The following is an 18773-nucleotide window of genomic DNA, read 5'->3' on the forward strand; positions in this document are numbered from 1 at the left end:
ATTAAATTATAACTTTAAATTAAAAATAACTATTTAATATAGTTGATTAATATTGATTGAGTAATTTAATATTATTGTTAATTTACCTACCAATTAATTATTATTATTGTTATTATTATTATTGATATTTATCCGCCATATATGATAAGAATATTTTTAAAATTTAAATAGTATATTTATTATTTGATTTGATTTGATTTAATTGAGATCCAAACTCTATAATTGAAAATCGATTACTTATTGTGAACAATAATATAGGGTCATTCCAATGTCAATCTATTATTAATTGATGAAATTTTTTTAATAATAAATATTACCGTTATTTTATTGTTGTTGCAATCTTATCATTCCAAAATGAAATCAATATTCTGAAATCAAATTAACTATTATTGTAGTTTTTTTTCCAAATATTATCGTTACTTGATTTTCTTTAAATGACAAAACGAATTTTTTAATAATAAATATACTGATTTTTTAAGTGGTCTTTCTGAGATGTCAAACCGAGAATATGAAAAGAGGGAGAAGTAATATGAAACAGTTTGATGAAAATTAGGGTTTTATTTAATTGAATAAATTGATATTATTATTATTATTATTAATATTGTTATTTATTAATATTTATTATCATCATTATTAATCTCATTTACCCACTTAATAACTCAAAATATTCCAAAACCACTATTCCAAAACCACTGACAATATTATACCATTTTAACTAACTCTACCATTTTACAATTTAATAAAAATATATATTTAATTGTATAATTATATGTTATTAAATTATAACTTTAAATTAAAAATAACTATTTAATATAGTTGATTAATATTGATTGAGTAATTTAATATTATTGTTAATTTACCTACCAATTAATTATTATTATTGTTATTATTATTATTATTGATATTTACCCGCCATATATGATAAGAATATTTTTAAAATTTAAATAGTATATTTATTATTTGATTTGATTTGATTTAATTGAGATCCAAACTCTATAATTGAAAATCGATTACTTATTGTGAACAATAATATAGGGTCATTCCAATGTCAATCTATTATTAATTGATGAAATTTTTTTAATAATAAATATTACCGTTATTTTATTGTTGTTGCAATCTTATCATTCCAAAATGAAATCAATATTCTGAAATCAAATTAACTATTATTGTAGTTTTTTTTCCAAATATTATCGTTACTTGATTTTCTTTAAATGACAAAACGAATTTTTTTAATAATAAATATACTGATTTTTTAAGTGGTCTTTCTGAGATGTCAAACCGAGAATATGAAAAGAGGGAGAAGTAATATGAAACAGTTTGATGAAAATTAGGGTTTTATTTAATTGAATAAATTGATATTATTATTATTATTATTAATATTGTTATTTATTAATATTTATTATCATCATTATTAATCTCATTTACCCACTTAATAACTCAAAATATTCCAAAACCACTATTCCAAAACCACTGACAATATTATACCATTTTAACTAACTCTACCATTTTACAATTTAATAAAAATATATATTTAATTGTATAATTATATGTTATTAAATTATAACTTTAAATTAAAAATAACTATTTAATATAGTTGATTAATATTAATTGAGTAATTTAATATTATTGTTAATTTACCTACCAATTAATTATTATTATTGTTATTATTATTATTGATATTTACCCGCCATATATGATAAGAATATTTTTAAAATTTAAATAGTATATTTATTATTTGATTTTTTAATATCTTTGCACTAACATATATGATAAGAATATATTTAAGAATATATTTAATATCTTTGCACTAACATATTTTATCCTTTCAACAGAATAATTATAGTAAATACGTACATTCTGTATACCGAATTATAATAAAAATGTATTAAAATCAAAAGCAATAAAATTGTTTACAGTAAATAAAAATATAGAATAACATCTTAAAATTCTATTCTATTTGATTATTCATTTACTTATTACTAATTTATTTATTATATAAAAATATATCAAATAAAATTTTAAATATATGTTGTGTCATTAGCATTTATTTCAACTTTTGATTTATTATTGATTTTTTATTTCAATAAATTTTTCTTTAAATATTTATGATCATGAAGAAATTAGACTATATTTTTATTTACTATAAACAGTTTTATTGCTTTTGATTTTAATACATTTTTATTATAATTCGGTATACAGAATGTACGTATTTACTATAATTATTCTGTTGAAAGGATAAAATATGTTAGTGCAAAGATAACAGCGGTATAAGATTCAATATGCCAGTGTGTTATTGCAAAATTATATCTATGTAAAATTCAATTAATAATAGATTGACATTGGAATGACCCTATATTATTGTTCATAATAAGTAACCGATTTTAATTTATAGAGTTTGGATCTCAATTAAATCAAATCAAATCAAATAATAAATATACTATTTAAATTTTAAAAATATTCTTATCATATATGGCGGGTAAATATCAATAATAATAATAATAATAATAATAATTAATTGGTAGGTAAATTAACAATAATATTAAATTACTCAATTAATATTAATCAACTATATTAAATAGTTATTTTTAATTTAAAGTTATAATTTAATAACATATAATTATACAATCAAAACAATGTTATATATGTGTAACATCAAAGGTTGGATCCTTTTCAGCATTTTGCCACACACCTCTATCAAATTTATATACTCTCTTTTTTTCCAGGTTATTAGGTTTGTAATTTTATAGTCATCTAAATTTGCAGTTACATTAATTTTTGAATTTTTTTCAGTGAAAATGAGTAGAAAGGTTGATTCTGTGAAAGACATCAATGACTCAAAAGAAACTTGGCGTCTTGCTGTTCGAATAATGGATGTTTGGAGTGTTGTGAATAATAAGGGTATTGAACATTTGGAGATGATTGTTATGGATTCCTTGGTAAATTGCTTTTCTTTTTTTAAGTATAGATTTTTGTATGATAGTTAGTAATTACAACAAAATGCTTTTTTGTATAACATATAAAAAGAAGATTATTTTCATTTTGTTAGGGTGATCGGATTTAGGTCCTTATTCGTCATGACCATTTACTGAAATGGAAAGAGGTCATTAAGGAGAATATGACCTGCATTATAAACAATGGTTGTCTCATTTTTTATTTGCTTTTAGGAAACTTTATGTGTTACTGTAGCAACCACATTGAAATTTGTTGTCTCAAAGTATGGATGGTTTTATTATGGCTGCACAAGGTGTTCTTCGAAGGCACCTAATCCTGAAAAAGCTTATGAATGTTCATGTGGCCAAAAAGTCGAACAGCCTATACCAAGGTACATATAATCTAGATGAATTGCAAATAAATTTGGTAATGGATTTGTTATTAATCATATTATTTTCTTCGTTTAAAATACTATAGGTACAAGATTGAGATATATGTTAGCAATGGTGAATCAAAATATCGATTTGTATTCTGGGATTCCGAATGTGCTGCTATACTTGGAATGACTGCTGAATTTATGCATAACTCTATGGTGGAGGTACATTGTTATACATAAGTTAAAATGTTAATAGTTTATCGAGTTGTAAAGTTCAGATTATCACTCATGGTTGATATTTTATTTTTCCATTAGAATGGAGAAGATGATCCAATGGTTTATCCTGATGAGCTTGAAATGCTGTTGAATAAGAAAATGACTTTTAGAGTTAAGGTGCAGCCAACGTTTTCCCAAGCGTCTGTTTGGAAGCTTTGTGATGATGAAGCATTTGTTAAAGAGATTGAAAATGACTACATAGTAGAAGACGTATAATATTCACTTAATTCATGTATTATTTAAACATCTAACAAGTATAATAAATATTCGATGTTTTAATGTGCAGAATCAGTCTAAAACTGAATATGCAAAGTTGGTCCCTAACAAAGAAAATTTGGAAACTTCCGCAGTAAGTATCTTCATTTGTTAACATAATAATTTTCTATGATAAATATTATATTATTATAATTCATTTTATATCTGACAATTAATTTTTTATATTGCAAGCAAACATTATCTGCATCTGGTGAAAATGATCCAGAATCAATCATTCTAATGACTCCGGCTAAGGATGTTGTAATTGCTGACAAGGGTGAAGAAGTTGATTTTAAAGCGTCTGGCGCTACGCAATTATCAGGCACCAACCCATCCAAGAAATTAAAGATAGAACCATCTTCTTAATTAGAATTTTCGGAAATTTGATATTGAAATATATTTTATGAACTTTTTAGCACCAGAATGAGTTTAAGTATGAAGTTGTTAAGAACATGATATGTTTTGGTTGTAGGATGTGTTCTTACTTTTTTGAAGTGTTTATTTTCTGGGATTACAATTGACATTTATATTTCATGTATGGTATAAAGGATGATAATGAGTATTTAATTCATGTGTGTGAAATTATTCAAAATCCTATGTTGTTATGTTGAACATTGTGTTTTGTGTGTTCTTTCAACTACAAAATTTATATGAGTATCATATCTTCAAATGTTAATAAGTATTTTAGATTGATAACAAAATACGTTGTCATCTTATGAAATATGTGTATACGACTAAATTATAAATAGATTATTGCATGTCATGTTTGGTTTCAGCATGCCTAATGGTGTTAGAAATTAAAAAAACAATTACATAAAAATTTATTATGAAATCCTTCAAAACTAATTATAGAAAACACATAGAAACACATTTTTTTACAATTTTTTTCAAAGTCTAATACATATGTTAAAATTGCAGGTGGTTCAGAAATGTTGGAGCAATGTTTGAATCTTGCATTCAACTGAATTAAGGATTTATAAAAAAAACAAGGTATAATTATCATATACAGTGAATTGTCTTTTGATTGGTAATTGAAAATCTACATTGTTTGTTTGAAATGATTAAGTTAAGCATGCAACTATACTTTTTACCAATCTCACGTCATCATATATAGTATTATAACTCAACATATTTAAATTATTTATTTTCCAAAATATAGTTGGGGGTTGAAATGAATAATTATGTCCACTGCCTCCTTTCTATTGGCTAGGTCAGTGGAGTATTAAAATAATTCAGCCGTAAGATAATTAATGTTATGCATGATTTATAATAAATCAATAAGAATATCAATTTTTTATACATTTAGTTGTACAAGAAAATGATTGTAAATAATTAAAGTGGGTTAAGAAAATGGGCCTCACTAAATCCCACTATATATTATATAAAATATAATTAAAAAATTGATTCAAATATATCAAAATACATTAAAAGAGAGTTTTTCATTGGGTAAGGTGATGTATGATATGAGTAATTTCCAATGGGTGAATTATTTTATGGATTTAGGATAAAAAGAGAATTTTGAAAACTTGAATTATGGTGTGGATTTGGAATAAGAGGTGGATTTCCAAAATATGAGGTGTTTTGTTGATTTGGGATACAAAGAGGACTTCCATCATTTTGCATAAAATTGGAGCATGTGTTATGTTGATTGAGGTTCATTTTCAAATGAAATGTGTACACACAAAAATTAAAATTAAATAAAATAAATTGGTCAAATTTAGACTAGATGTGAGTGAAAAATGTGATAAAATAAATTACCTATTTATACTACTAAAAAATATTACCGTTATTTTATTGTTGTTGCAATCTTATCATTCCAAAATGAAATCAATATCCTGAAATCAAATTAGTTATTATTGTAGTTTTTTAAGGCTGCGGACAGGTTTTGAATCATCACCTCCTAAAAGGTTGCAGACAGATTTTGTATAAACCCAGTTTTTTAAGGACCAAATAATTGTACGAAGTTAAATCATTTTTGTTGCTGGACTTATTTTTCACAATTTTAACTAAAATTGTGAACCTTTTGATTCAATATCTTTTGTTGCATTAAACCTTACTGTATCAATTGCAATTAATTTCAACATTTGATAATATTCATTACTATATTTTAAAACAAATGAGGTCCTGGTATTTCTTTTACCTGGTTTATGTATTTTGGTTAAATAATCATTTATTATGAAGGTTAATATTTGCGCTTTTATACCTCAAATTAGTAACAGATTGGAAAATTTCATCTATTACTAAATAAATATACTTTTATTTCTTATGTCCAAAATCTCAATGATAAATGGAATGTTTATTCATAACATTAACAATGGAATGTTTATTATATATCAATATATCAATAAATTGTAAAAATATTTTTATATTATATTTTTTGATTATTTCCTTAATATAGTATAAAAAAAATTAAGCAAATTATATTACTATAAATTAATAATGTTTTACTTTATTATGTCCCAAACTGGAAAAAGTTATTTGTGAAAATTTTTTGAACTCATTTATTGATCATTTAACATCCATTACATTAAAAAAAAACTCTTATCAATAAATTTGTGTACGTTGATTCAACCATATATATATATATATATATATATATATATATATATATATATATATATATATATATATATATAACAAAAGAATATATTATATTTTAATTTTTTTAGTTATTACAAAATTCCAACCCATGGGTAGTCTTACTAGTTATTACAAAATTCCAACCCATTGGTAGTCTTGATTCGTCTGACCTTCTTTTTTATTTGTTTCTCCCAAGAGATTTTCATTGCTTCACTCTTTTGTTTCAAGACATTTCCAAACTTTTATGGAGCACTAATCAATAAAGTTCATAATGAATCAAGAATCCAATCATCATTATTAACATTAGAAGAGACAAAAAAGAACATTTCCTTCATCTGATTCTTCCGTGGCAACAATTCCTCCACCAAACTTTGAAGTACTCGTCTTGTCTCTCTTGAGCTCTAGAAAATTTCTCTTTCAATGCTCTTCTCTTTCACAATTATGAGATATATTATTGTTCTTATTCTTGTTGCGTGACTATGTTTTTTTCCTTTCCTTTATTCTTCCTCTTATCATTAGACCATCGTCGATTCAACTTTTAGTTGCCATAAATTACAGTCATCAGTCACTTAAATTGTGGTATATTGATTATAATCACTCGTAATGAAAGATTAATATGCATTTTTCTCTAGTAAAAATAGGTATGTTGTATTTATTCAAAACAATTATAGAGAATTCTTGCTTCGATAGTTTTTATTCTTTTCTCAATAATAGAAATACTTATTCCAAAAAATATGATTTATCATAAAAATAAATATAATAAAGCACCAAGGTACATTTTTTGAGTGATAAATACTAACCTTCCATAAATAAAATAATAGAGATGAAGTGTGATTCATATTGTAGTCAGAATCGTGTTTTGAGTCGTAAAATCGTATGATTTTATGATTATGGTTTCCCTCAGTGTTTATAAGTACACCAATAATCATACTTCCATAGAATCATGTGAAATCAACCAAGTGAATGATACTAGGTAAAAGGGTTCAAATATTGAAATCTCAAATGTAAAAATCTATAACAAGAGATAAAGTATTCTATAAAGCCAACTTTTTTTTTCTCATCTCAATAATAATTACCAAAACAAACATAAAACTAATAATACATTGAAAATACTATCACATTATGTATTATTTTTTCAATTCCAATCAAGAGCTAACTTATGATTATGTAGAATATGTGCAATATGCAATATTTCTGTAAGAGACACCATTTACATTTGGAATGAAATATAACATTGAATTTGAAGAGCATCAGTTCCCTTCACTATGGTAATTTTTTACAATGTAGTCCATTCATGGGAATATATTACATTTTGTTAATAAATTGAAATTGGAAGAATGGATAATTGGTTTATTAAGCCGCAATATTAGCAACTTAATTTTTCATCATTTAATTTCAGTCCATTAGTTTGTACCTTTTCTCTTGAACACCTGTAACTCCCATTTGTATCTCTATTATGGTATGAAGAGGCATCTGGAAATATGACAAATCTCAAGTTAGTTAATTTCATTCCACATTCATCATTCAACAAAAGTGATTATTTCTCTAAATTACATGATGAATCTCACAGAAGTGTGTTGACAGATTTTTTTATGGAAAATGAATACCTCTATATGTGGAACTTCTTTCAAAGGTCTGTCAGCAAAATAAGCATATAATGCCCTCAAAACTGCCTGAAATGAGAAATCATTATAGAAGAACCTCAAGGATTAGAATAAGTCAACCACAGAGAGCCTTTATAAGTGCAGATTTAACTTAATGTCTTGTATACAACCTGGTGAGATATCACTACAACAGGCGCTCTTTGTCGTTCAAGCTCGATAATTACAGGCTCTAACCTGTATTTTTTATCACTAAAGGTTAATTATATTAAACAAGTAGAATTCAGGAGTCAAATAATGTTTATAAGATAAAAGGTATCATCAACCTTTGAATGACATCCAAATATGACTCCCCGCGTGGATATCGATACCTAAGCTTGTCCTTCTTGCGGGATCTACAACGATGGGGAAGAAAATTAACTATGGCATTTAAACATGATTGTCCCTTTATCCCCCGAAAAAGTTCCACACTATTGTTTTTTATCTGATATTTGAGTTATATTCAACATGCAAGTGGGACATACTCATACTCCTCTGGCCTGTTTTTCTTGATTTCTTCGTATGTCATACCATCACAAACCCCGGCATTTATCTCATCAAGTGCACGCCATTGTATCTAACAAACATAAAAATTATAAGTCCCAGAACACATTGATGTGTAAATTTGTCAACCCACTTTTCCTGACATGAATCACACAACTGCATGCAATGCAACCATTAGATAAAGGATGACACTAACCTTGGGAAATCCAACAATTGGACTTGCCGTCAGAATGGTTCGCTGCAGTGTGCTAGTCCATATCTAGATCACCAGTTACAAATATCACAAATTACTCATCACTTCGATATGTGTGAACATTTATAAATGCACTAAGCTGATGTCAGAACTCATTCAGCATTAAATTTTGCCTACATGAACAATTGAATACAAAAAATTCATGAAAACATTGGGTGCATTATGTTAGTGTTAAATTCAATTTTCATTCAATCCCAACAGCCTGTGACGTTTAACACATGCTCAGTAAGGAGCCTGCTCCATGGAAATAGGTTCATATGTCCCCTGCAGACCACCCCCTATCAGCTCCATTTTTATTGATTAAAAAATCATCTGAATCATTCAGTTCTAAAAATAAAATAAAAAAATTTAAGGGTAAATAAGTGATGGAAGACTGCTAGACCCTTTAACATGGCCATAGAAACATTTTATTACTCCTGATGATGTTTGGCAGATTCACCATGCCATTATTGATGTGGTCACAGCTCAAAATGAATATTTCATGCAATTTTAGAAAATGATAGTTCTCACACATCAGTTGCATGCAAGCATTGAGTTCTCTTAGAATTTAGAACAGGCCTAACCTAACACAAATCTAAAAACTTCTTAAGAGGAAAATTGTCGAGCATTATAAGAACTACTTGAACTATATCTCTAGTCAAAGTGAGATCTCGACGTGTCCTAAGGAAAAAGCCAGAAACCAAACTTATACAATTAAAAAAGCTTACAGAAGCAGCCCGTTCTGATTTGAGACGCTTTTCGACAAAGTTGGCAAGCTTCTTTGAATAAAGTTCTCCAGCCTCACTGTTATAAAATGTTGCAATGTTTTAGCTAGTAAGATAAAAACTGAAAGCAATTCACAAAGTACCAGTTATCACTTTGAAAAAGGAGAGCACATTAGGACCAAATCACAGAGGAGCTGGAACTATTTCACCTTGGCAAGAGACTATGAGAGCCCTTACATTGAAGTTTCCAATGGAAAAACTAATAAATATTCCCCTTCCTTAAGAAACCAATTGTGCTATAACACAAGAAGTAGTTGACTAGAAGCCTTATTTCTACAAGTGAGAATATTAAGAAAAATAAGTCATGTGAAAGCTTAAAGGTCCCAAATCCCAATCATATGCTGCACTTCCAGAGTAGTTAATTGATTGAAATGGCAACCAGATTTTTCATTTAGTTTCATATTGTTAGATACTTAGATCTCTTATTAGTATTTTATTATATAATTAGGCAGCATTTACGTATTAGGCAGAAGTTATGTTCTTAGACGGTTATTAAATAAATAGGAAAATGGAAGGAAAAGTCACTAGGCATTTGTTTTGGTACTGGATATTAATTGGGAGAGACAAAACGCTCAAATTCTTGGAAGGGTGGGACCAAGACTCTGGAATTTCTTGTATACGATGTGTCTGTCTTAATTTTCCTCTTAATTTTCCTTTGTTTTCACTTTTATAATTCTGTAAACTAGATTGTCAGCTGTAGTCCAAATTCTGGACACAAGATCTAGAATTGTTCAATAAAAGTCAGCTATTTCCTTTAGATTTCTATATGTTAGGTACCAGTTTCTATCGCATATCTCTTGTTTTTTTTACATTCCATGTTCTCCAGAACATGAACATTACAGATTGAACAAAATATAACTACTGAATAGACAAAAAAATCAACAAAGTACCTTATTGCGGTATCTCCTCCGATTCTGCCTCTCACATTATCCTGACTCTCTCCATGTCGAGTAAGTAAAATTGGCCGAGGTGTGAGATGTGTATTTACCTGAAAACATTACGTAGAAATGTATAAACATGACATAAAAAACAATTATTTTATTGTTTTCAACATTTCCTATAAAAAAATTTCAAAGAACAAGAAATAAAAATAGCATTTGTGATTAAAAATAAAAGAAAAAGCGATAGATGAACAAAGAAAACATTTTCCGAACCAAACAAGTCAGTGAAGGTGTGAAATTTTCTACTTCCTAAAACTCCAAGAAGGCATTACTTTCCGAAAGGCCAATACAAAACTATGCTTGTGCATGTCATTGTACAAGGCCAAAACAATTCTTAACATGATGGAATATGAGAGTGAGTAGTAAGGAACATAGTATCCTCCCAGGATAAAGGATCTGTCTGATACTCGTTTCCAGTAACTTAATAATATTGGTTCAGAAAAACTTACCAAGAAAAAGACAATTCGTCCAGGAAGATAGCCACTGATATTGTTCACCTAAACCACACAAGTTGGGAATGATTAACAAATCAAAGTCACACTTGAAACTAAAAAGGTAGAGCATGTGCATAGGAAAACAGGTACTCTACAATCAATCTAAAGCTAATGTTCACATAAAAATAAGAAGAGTTGATCAAGTTGTAGACAAGATAAAAGTCCTAAAGCCGGTGCTTACCAACCCTGTCAATTACCGTACATTTTCCACCAATCAACTAAAGCACCGACTGATGACTTTTACAAGCTCGCCTGTCATCTACTGTGCTAGTTTTGATACTGGTAACTGATCTGATGTATACCCTAATACTTTCATATCCCAGAAATAATACTTTCTAAGTTTTTACATAACAGACATGTCTTGAATTGTGTGCTTTTAGTCAACCATAAAATAAATAATTATGACAGGCATAAAGGGAAATCAAGGTACTAGAGTTATTTAAAGTTAGATGCAAAACTAGTCTATTTCAGATTCCAGTTTCCGATATATCATTCTTAAGATCCAGTTTCCGAAATATCATTCTTAAGATCCAGTTTCCGATATATCATTCTTAAGATCCAGTTTGTCGCTGCAACAACAATTTACATCTAGTTTCTGCTAGTCTGATAAAAAAAGTTACAAACCTCGCCTAATCCAGTAAACAGAATTAGTTAAACTAATCAAATCCAATCACATGGGCAAACCCGTGGAGAAGAGGTAAAATACGTTCAATACACCCAACTGCTGAGCTTTAACGTTCTAATTACCACTAACAGTAATCAACACACCTTATACAGTTATGATAATCATATCAAGGATTTCTTGTTTGATATTTATTTCATACTATCACCTTTCAACTGCCAAATTACAGTTGCCATATAATGAGCTATGAACAGGGGTAATAATGTTTATTCAGGCTAAACTTACTTGTATTTGTCCACCGTGTCCACTGACTTTATCAATCATTTTTATGTAAGATCCTTCTCCAACTGGCTCATAAACCTGGTAATACAAAATCAACATTATAATAGGAAAAATCGCATCTAAAAAACAATCATGAAATAGAGAAACCCATTTTAAAACTTGCCTTCTCATAGTTGGCCAGACGATTTTTAAAGTCTGCCAATCCAGCCTCGAAATCTGGCCTGCAGATGGAAGTTAATTGAATATGTTTTGACATGGCAATCAAGAAATGATGTCAATGGTTTTAAATGAAACATTACTCTTCTGCATAGTCTGGGCTTTGTTGAATTTTAAGACGAATATTTTTCTCAATTATGTTTACATCATTGCATATTGTTTCCAGGAAGATAATCTGCAATGAAAACACAAAGATGGATCTGATGGTTCAAAGTTAAGTCTATCATTTTCATATCATACACTTAACCGTGCTCATGTGTGAACTACCTTGCATTTTCCCTCGGCCAATTTCATCAGCATGTTTCTTCGCCTCCTGTTACTGTTTGTGGCATCAAATATCCCAACCTAAACAAAAATTAAACCTTATGCAAAATAACACAAAAGAAGGTATAAAATTAAAAAAAAACTACTGATAAAATGGAACCTACCTGGCCACCTTCATGCATCCAAGATAACATATCTTCAAATGCCAGCGCTGCTACCTAGTGGCACGCGATATATTAAAACTATGTACACAAAGAAAGGTCAACACGGTGTCAACATTATCAGAATCATCCATTACAAATGAAATATTAAAAACAGGATTCTATTCAAAGTTATAATAGTTTTAACTTATTACTCAACCAATATGACTTTTTTCACCTTCTACTCTACATTTGCCGGGTGGTGTTACTTTCCACTAACACACTCATTCAAAATGGCAGAAGTAAAATACCCAGAGGGGTCAAATTGTTGCTTATATTCTATGAATTGTGTTATCCAATTCATTTTGCATTATTATATCAATCAACCTTTCACCATACACAAAAGGATTAAATTACGCCAATTATTTAGTTCTTGCACCCTGCTGTACTTGGAATAACTTTGAATCTCCAAACTCAAATTACAATTATTATTATATTTTGATATAAAAAAAGATGCTGCATATGATTTAGAATCAAAATATTATTAGTAAGGTTTTCTTAAAAGACTAAATGATGAAATAATTCTTGAAGTCTTAAGAAATTAGATAGTCCATCGAATGAAATAAGATTCAACAAATTATACAAGCATGCCATCAGAATTCTAGGTATAGCCTACTGTGCAAGCTAAAAATTCTTAGGGTCTCAAAGACAGCATTAATCTAATCAAATTAAATAATAATAATAATATTAATAATAATAATGGTAATAATAATAATAATAATAATAATAATAATATTTAAAAAGATCTAAACTAAACTACCTCATCACGTGCCTCCATGCCTTCTGGATTGTCAGCTCGAAAGAAATCAGCAGACTGCAAAGAGGTATATGAAATAAATAAATAAATAAAGATTATCCAAGAAAACATGACAAGCTAGTCCAACAACATTGTGATTTCAAAAATACAACTAACACTTCAGAATAGAATTAAGTATCCACCATCTTATTCACATGCGGCAATATTGAAACTTTTATGACCCTCCAAAGTACAAAACATCATATTATATCATGATGGATGTTAGCTTTAAAATATATTTATAGGATTTTTCCCTAATATCAAAGCTTCTTTAACTGTCTTATTTATAAACTTCAGCAATAGTGAAAACGTTTGTGTTATTAAACAGTAATGCAGTCCTGCAGATAACCATTAAATAAGAAGGCATAAAGCATTTAACCATAGTTTTAAAACCGGACTGGTCAAACCGGGAACCAGACCCATGAACCTCTCAAAATATGGCTTGACTGGTTAAAACCGCATAAACTGGTAAAACCTGGACCGGCCAGGTTCAAAGAGAATGGTTACTGCTGTTTTTTGAAAAAATGAATAATTCGAAATGGCTTACCTCTCATATTCGAGCACGGCTCAAAATAACAATATAGTTCTGTGCTTTGTTACTTTCCCAGTTGGTTGTTGATGATATTTAAGTGCTTTAAATTTATCTATGCAATTCACAAATCTGATTTGAATGTCTTTCATTTTTTTCACAGGAACTAATTACTTGTCTATTTTTTTTATGAACTGGTTACTTGCTTTGTTATTACACCTCACTACCTTTCTTAAAATAATAATAATAATAATAATAACCTTAAAAATGCATTTTAATTTTTAGTATCAATAATAGATAAAGTATTAAAGAAAAAATATTAAATAGATATTAACCAGGTCAACTGTCATGCAGTCCGACCATTGACCCAATACCTTGACCGGGTCGATAACCAGACTAGGTTTTAAAACAACATGTTTAACAGATTCTTGTAATAAAGTTTACCTGATTAGCTCCATGCTTAAGGCGGCGATACTGCGACATCCAAAAGTAAATGTGTTAATCTTCAAACTTGACATATTTCCAGTTTTCCAATAAATGCGAGCATATATATTATAAAGAAAAAGATGCTAAGAATGCAAACAACCTTCCCGACATTGAAGTGTTTGGTATCATGACCTAACCAACGAAGATATCTTGTAAGTTTAGCCGCAGTAAAAGTTTTACCTCGAGCTGGCAGACCCACCTACATAAAATAAACTACTTAGAAGAAACTACAATAATTTATTTTCATAAGCTTAAAAATACTACATTAGTAAAACTACAAATAGAAATATGGCATTTTCACCGGGTGTTTCCAAATTACAACTTTTGATATATATTTTTGCATTTCGAATCATATCTCTTTTAAAAAAATATGAAACTTATTCAGTAACGGCTCATAATGCTAGAATAATACCAGGACAATCGCCAAATGTCTATCCTCCTTTAGCCCCAGCATCTGATCAGCAACAGCTGCAGCTGCAACAGCTCCAGCAGCAGCTGGCATTGAATTCTACCAATGAAAAAGCAAGGAACAAGCAATTAATTCACATGCAGTGAATTTAAATATTAAACAATAAATGAAAACTTTTGTACAAACCTTGGTACCAGTGCCCAAATTATCACCCGAGAAAATATTTGAACTAGAAGATCTTACAAGTCTAGGAGATCCAACACCTCTATCAACAAAATGTCCTTTCTGACTATCGTGCTTCTGCAGAGGTGAAAATGTTCCCACTGACTTGGATTCAACCATTCCCGAACTCTGAAACACCTTAGATGGATCTGGCACAACAACCTCCATTTCCTGGTCGGAACATCAACATAAGCTATCAGAATCTTTTTTTTGTGTTTCCGCTTAACATCAGGAAGCGCACTTTGTTAAATTTTCAATAAACTGATATTTGCTACTTTTAAGAATCAAGAGCATTCAATGGTAGTCACAAATTACAAATAAAGGAAAAAAGAATAAATTCACTTTTGTATAATGAATCAATTAGTTTTTTGCAAGAGCAGTTACAGATCCACTACGTAAAAAGAATTAAAGTTTCATGAGAGAGAGCACCAAATTAGCACATTATAATATCCGGCATCTGTCTGCTAGTCAAAGTTGAGGAGCGAAGAAAATCAGGGCAAGCTTGAACCAAGTAAAATCTTATCAAAATACAATTAATAATCAATTATCCTCTTTTCCTACAACAATCGGTAATGAACTAATAGTCCATCTAGAAAGAATAATCATGACAGGATCATAATTTTAAAATATGAATTTGAATGTTAAACCTTAGTGGAAGATGAACTTCCATCAGACCCACTAATTAGTGACCGTGGATTCTCTGTATTGTTGGCTGCATATACATGGGCTGAATTTGCAGAGGTTGAGGGAGCTGGGACAACATAATGCTCAAGATCAAGTTCCAAACCTGCAGAAGAACCATTCTAAACAAAAAATAAAGTAATCTTAAATCAACGGAATCTTGACAATAACCGTTTCGCATAACATCTATCTCGGGTAAGAAATGTACTACGAAGCAAAGTAATAAATTATAGCCCCGCATGGAGAGACAACAAAATTTGAAGGGATTGATGAAAATCCTGACTGCATTACCTATAGAACAACCAAAGGAAAAACTAACTTAAGTATAAATTAAAAATGGCGATGACAAGAAAAAGTTCTGGTTTTGAGAGCAAGAGATCATGTATCTACACACCATCACAATACATGCAATCAGAATAACGAGTTGTATACAAAGAAAAACGAAGGTGGCAAAGAAGAAAGATTGTATTTCAAACTAGTTGCATAATATGAAACTTGAAACAGAAGAAACACCTTCATTAAATATGGGTTTAAATTTTAAAAGATCGTTCATGATATCTTTCAAGAGGTAAAATAACCAGTGTTATCAAATAGCGGCTATAGTGGCGCTAAAGCATAGCGAAACTTGAACCAACGGCTATTGTTTATGATGTCAAATAGAAATTATAGTGGCACTGCAGCATAGGAAAATCGAAAAGACCGCTATTTTATGTGATTGAAGCAACCGAAAAGAACAGAAAGTAAGCTGGCAGTTTGGCCTTACCTCGCCACCTGTCTGTGGTGTAGAGCTTATGCTGACATCGGGAATCCCACGTACGGCCGAAGGACGGAAATTCTCCTGGTAAGCCCTCCAACTAGCCGCAAGGTCAAAGGGAGAAACCCTGTCTGCTTTAACAAATACTTGATACTCAAGAACCTCACCACTATCAACCTTAAACAGTGCAAGTCTGGCATCCTCCCCCAGCGCTCCCCCAATAAGTTGGCGGCTAGGACCCTCCTCAACAAAACAAGGCACGTCGCTATCTTTAGGCTTCAATAAGAATTTGAAATCCAAAGTTTCTGAATATCCCACATCAAGAAATCAATCAGCTCCAGAAACAAAACACCTCTTCAATGATTACCATACTATCCCACAAAAATACCATGCTATCACATTCTCCAACCCTCCCCCTATAACCTCAGAATCTCAAGACATCAAGACATTATTCACTGTTTCATTGACCATACTTTTGTGAAGTCATTAATAGTTTTAATTAACTTATAACTTATGAGCTATGAAGCACAGACACCTAAAACACGACACTGATACTAACACGCCGACATCAGTAATAATTTGAAAAATGAATTAATTAAACATAATCACAAGTTCAATATCGGTTTCGAACACCAACACTAACAAAGACACATTTTTTCATAGGTGTCGGTGCTCGAGAGCTTATGAGTAACTTCTAGCTTACAAGCGATTGTCATTGTCAATTGAGATAAGACTCTCCTACACTTAAAAACCATACAAAAGGCCCTTAACTTCTAGATTCTCAAACCCCAACTAGAATAATCACGAGGTTTAAGACCAAAAACACTTCTAGATTCTCAATTAAGGTAAGTTTATTCTTCATCCACTAAAAAAACTGTCATAAGAATTATTTTAAAATATATCTTTTCCACATGTGTCCATTAAGAATTTTATCTATGTAACTGACAAGTTGTTAGAAAGTACTCTAAAAAAAGGAAACAAAATCAGAAACATAAAAGTAGAGTAAAAGCTAAGAAAGCAAAAAAAAAAAAAAAAAATAGAAAAGAAAGCATTACCGTGATTAGGTGGAACAACAAAGCTAAGTTCCCACATTGAAACCGATTCTCGCTCCAAAGGAAGCTAAAAGAAAGTCAGAATTAAGTAAAATAGAAGAAAAATAGAAAGAAGACATGAAGAAACAGAAAATTACAGCTTTGGAAGACTCCCAAGAGCCAACGACGTGAGGAACAAGGTGAGCAGTGAGTTTGTGATTCTCCATCTTGAGAGAAACGTAGAGTTGTCGACCTGATTGATCATCGTTGTCGAGTCTGTCTTTGCTTCCTTCAGAACCGCCGTCGGTTTCCTTTGATGAACCAGTTCCCATCTATGTGTGTGTGATTCTGTGATGATGATTCGGATATATGGATAGTGGATGAGGGTGTGTGCGGGTTTTTCTATTTTTCTGGTGCGAAAATGTTTGGATTTATCGTCGATGGAATTTATGGCGAATTGTGCTGCGGATTTAGATACACACTTAACACCTTTTTGTATAATTTGTCACAAATAGATATCAATAACTAAAATGGATTTGACTCTTGTATAAAAAGAAATTTGAAACCATTAAATTATTCCTAAAATGATCGACAAGGTTGAGTCAAAAATAAAAAGGTTAACAAGTAATAAAGAGTATAAGAGTTTGTTATGGTATAAAAATAATATTTTTACCTTTTCGGCTTATATTAATGGAAAAAAAATTATTTATTAACTATTATTTTACTTTTAAATTGTAACTTTTCTACTAACTTTTAATTTTTTTTCTTTGAAGTAGTTTTTGAATTTGTAATTTGTGATTTTTTTCTTCCATTTAATCCTTAAGTTATAGAAAATATAATATAAAAATAGTATTTCTTTTATTTATAACTAGCGTCCATGTCCGCTTTTTTTACTAGGCTAACGCGTGAAAATATTAGTAGTTTCTCTTTTTATAAGTTTGATTTTATATAAATTATTTATATGATGAAACATATGGTATTTATTCAGATGCATATTAAATTTTGTTTGCAATGTAATATTCTTTGTATTAAATTTTGTTTGAATTGAGAAAACCGCATTGTGACGTGTTATTCAACCGTTTTTTTTCAAACAAATCAATAATATAAGTGGAATAAATTGGTGATTTGGAATACCGTATTATGAAAAAAGAAAATAGATGACACCAAAATTAACTTTTGTCTTTATATATTATTATAGATTGTTCAAAACAATAAGAAGATTTAGATAAAAAAAAAAATGTTTCTAACAGTTTATTAAGCAAATAAA

At 29.5% G+C, this 18773-nt stretch overlaps 1 protein-coding gene across 1 annotated transcript; it reads right to left on the minus strand.

Annotated features, from left to right (window-relative positions):
* Positions 1-7627: 7627 nt before the first annotated feature.
* On the minus strand, positions 7628-18046 carry LOC127084532 (6-phosphofructo-2-kinase/fructose-2,6-bisphosphatase). The gene is made up of 23 exons (XM_051024999.1): positions 17665-18046; positions 17531-17594; positions 16485-16780; positions 15688-15843; positions 15005-15211; positions 14822-14917; positions 14510-14608; positions 14368-14397; positions 13359-13412; positions 12563-12616; positions 12402-12479; positions 12218-12309; positions 12082-12139; positions 11922-11996; positions 10970-11017; positions 10470-10567; positions 9523-9598; positions 8759-8821; positions 8544-8635; positions 8346-8414; positions 8193-8256; positions 8026-8091; positions 7628-7891 (listed from the first exon to the last, which is right to left on the minus strand). Exons 1-23 carry the CDS (start codon positions 17836-17838, stop codon positions 7814-7816), a joined length of 2187 nt encoding a protein of 728 aa, XP_050880956.1. The 5' UTR covers positions 17839-18046; the 3' UTR covers positions 7628-7813.
* Positions 18047-18773: the final 727 nt, after the last annotated feature.

Source organism: Lathyrus oleraceus, chromosome 5, assembly GCF_024323335.1.
Source record: "Lathyrus oleraceus cultivar Zhongwan6 chromosome 5, CAAS_Psat_ZW6_1.0, whole genome shotgun sequence".
Classification (NCBI taxonomy): domain Eukaryota; kingdom Viridiplantae; phylum Streptophyta; class Magnoliopsida; order Fabales; family Fabaceae; genus Lathyrus; species Lathyrus oleraceus.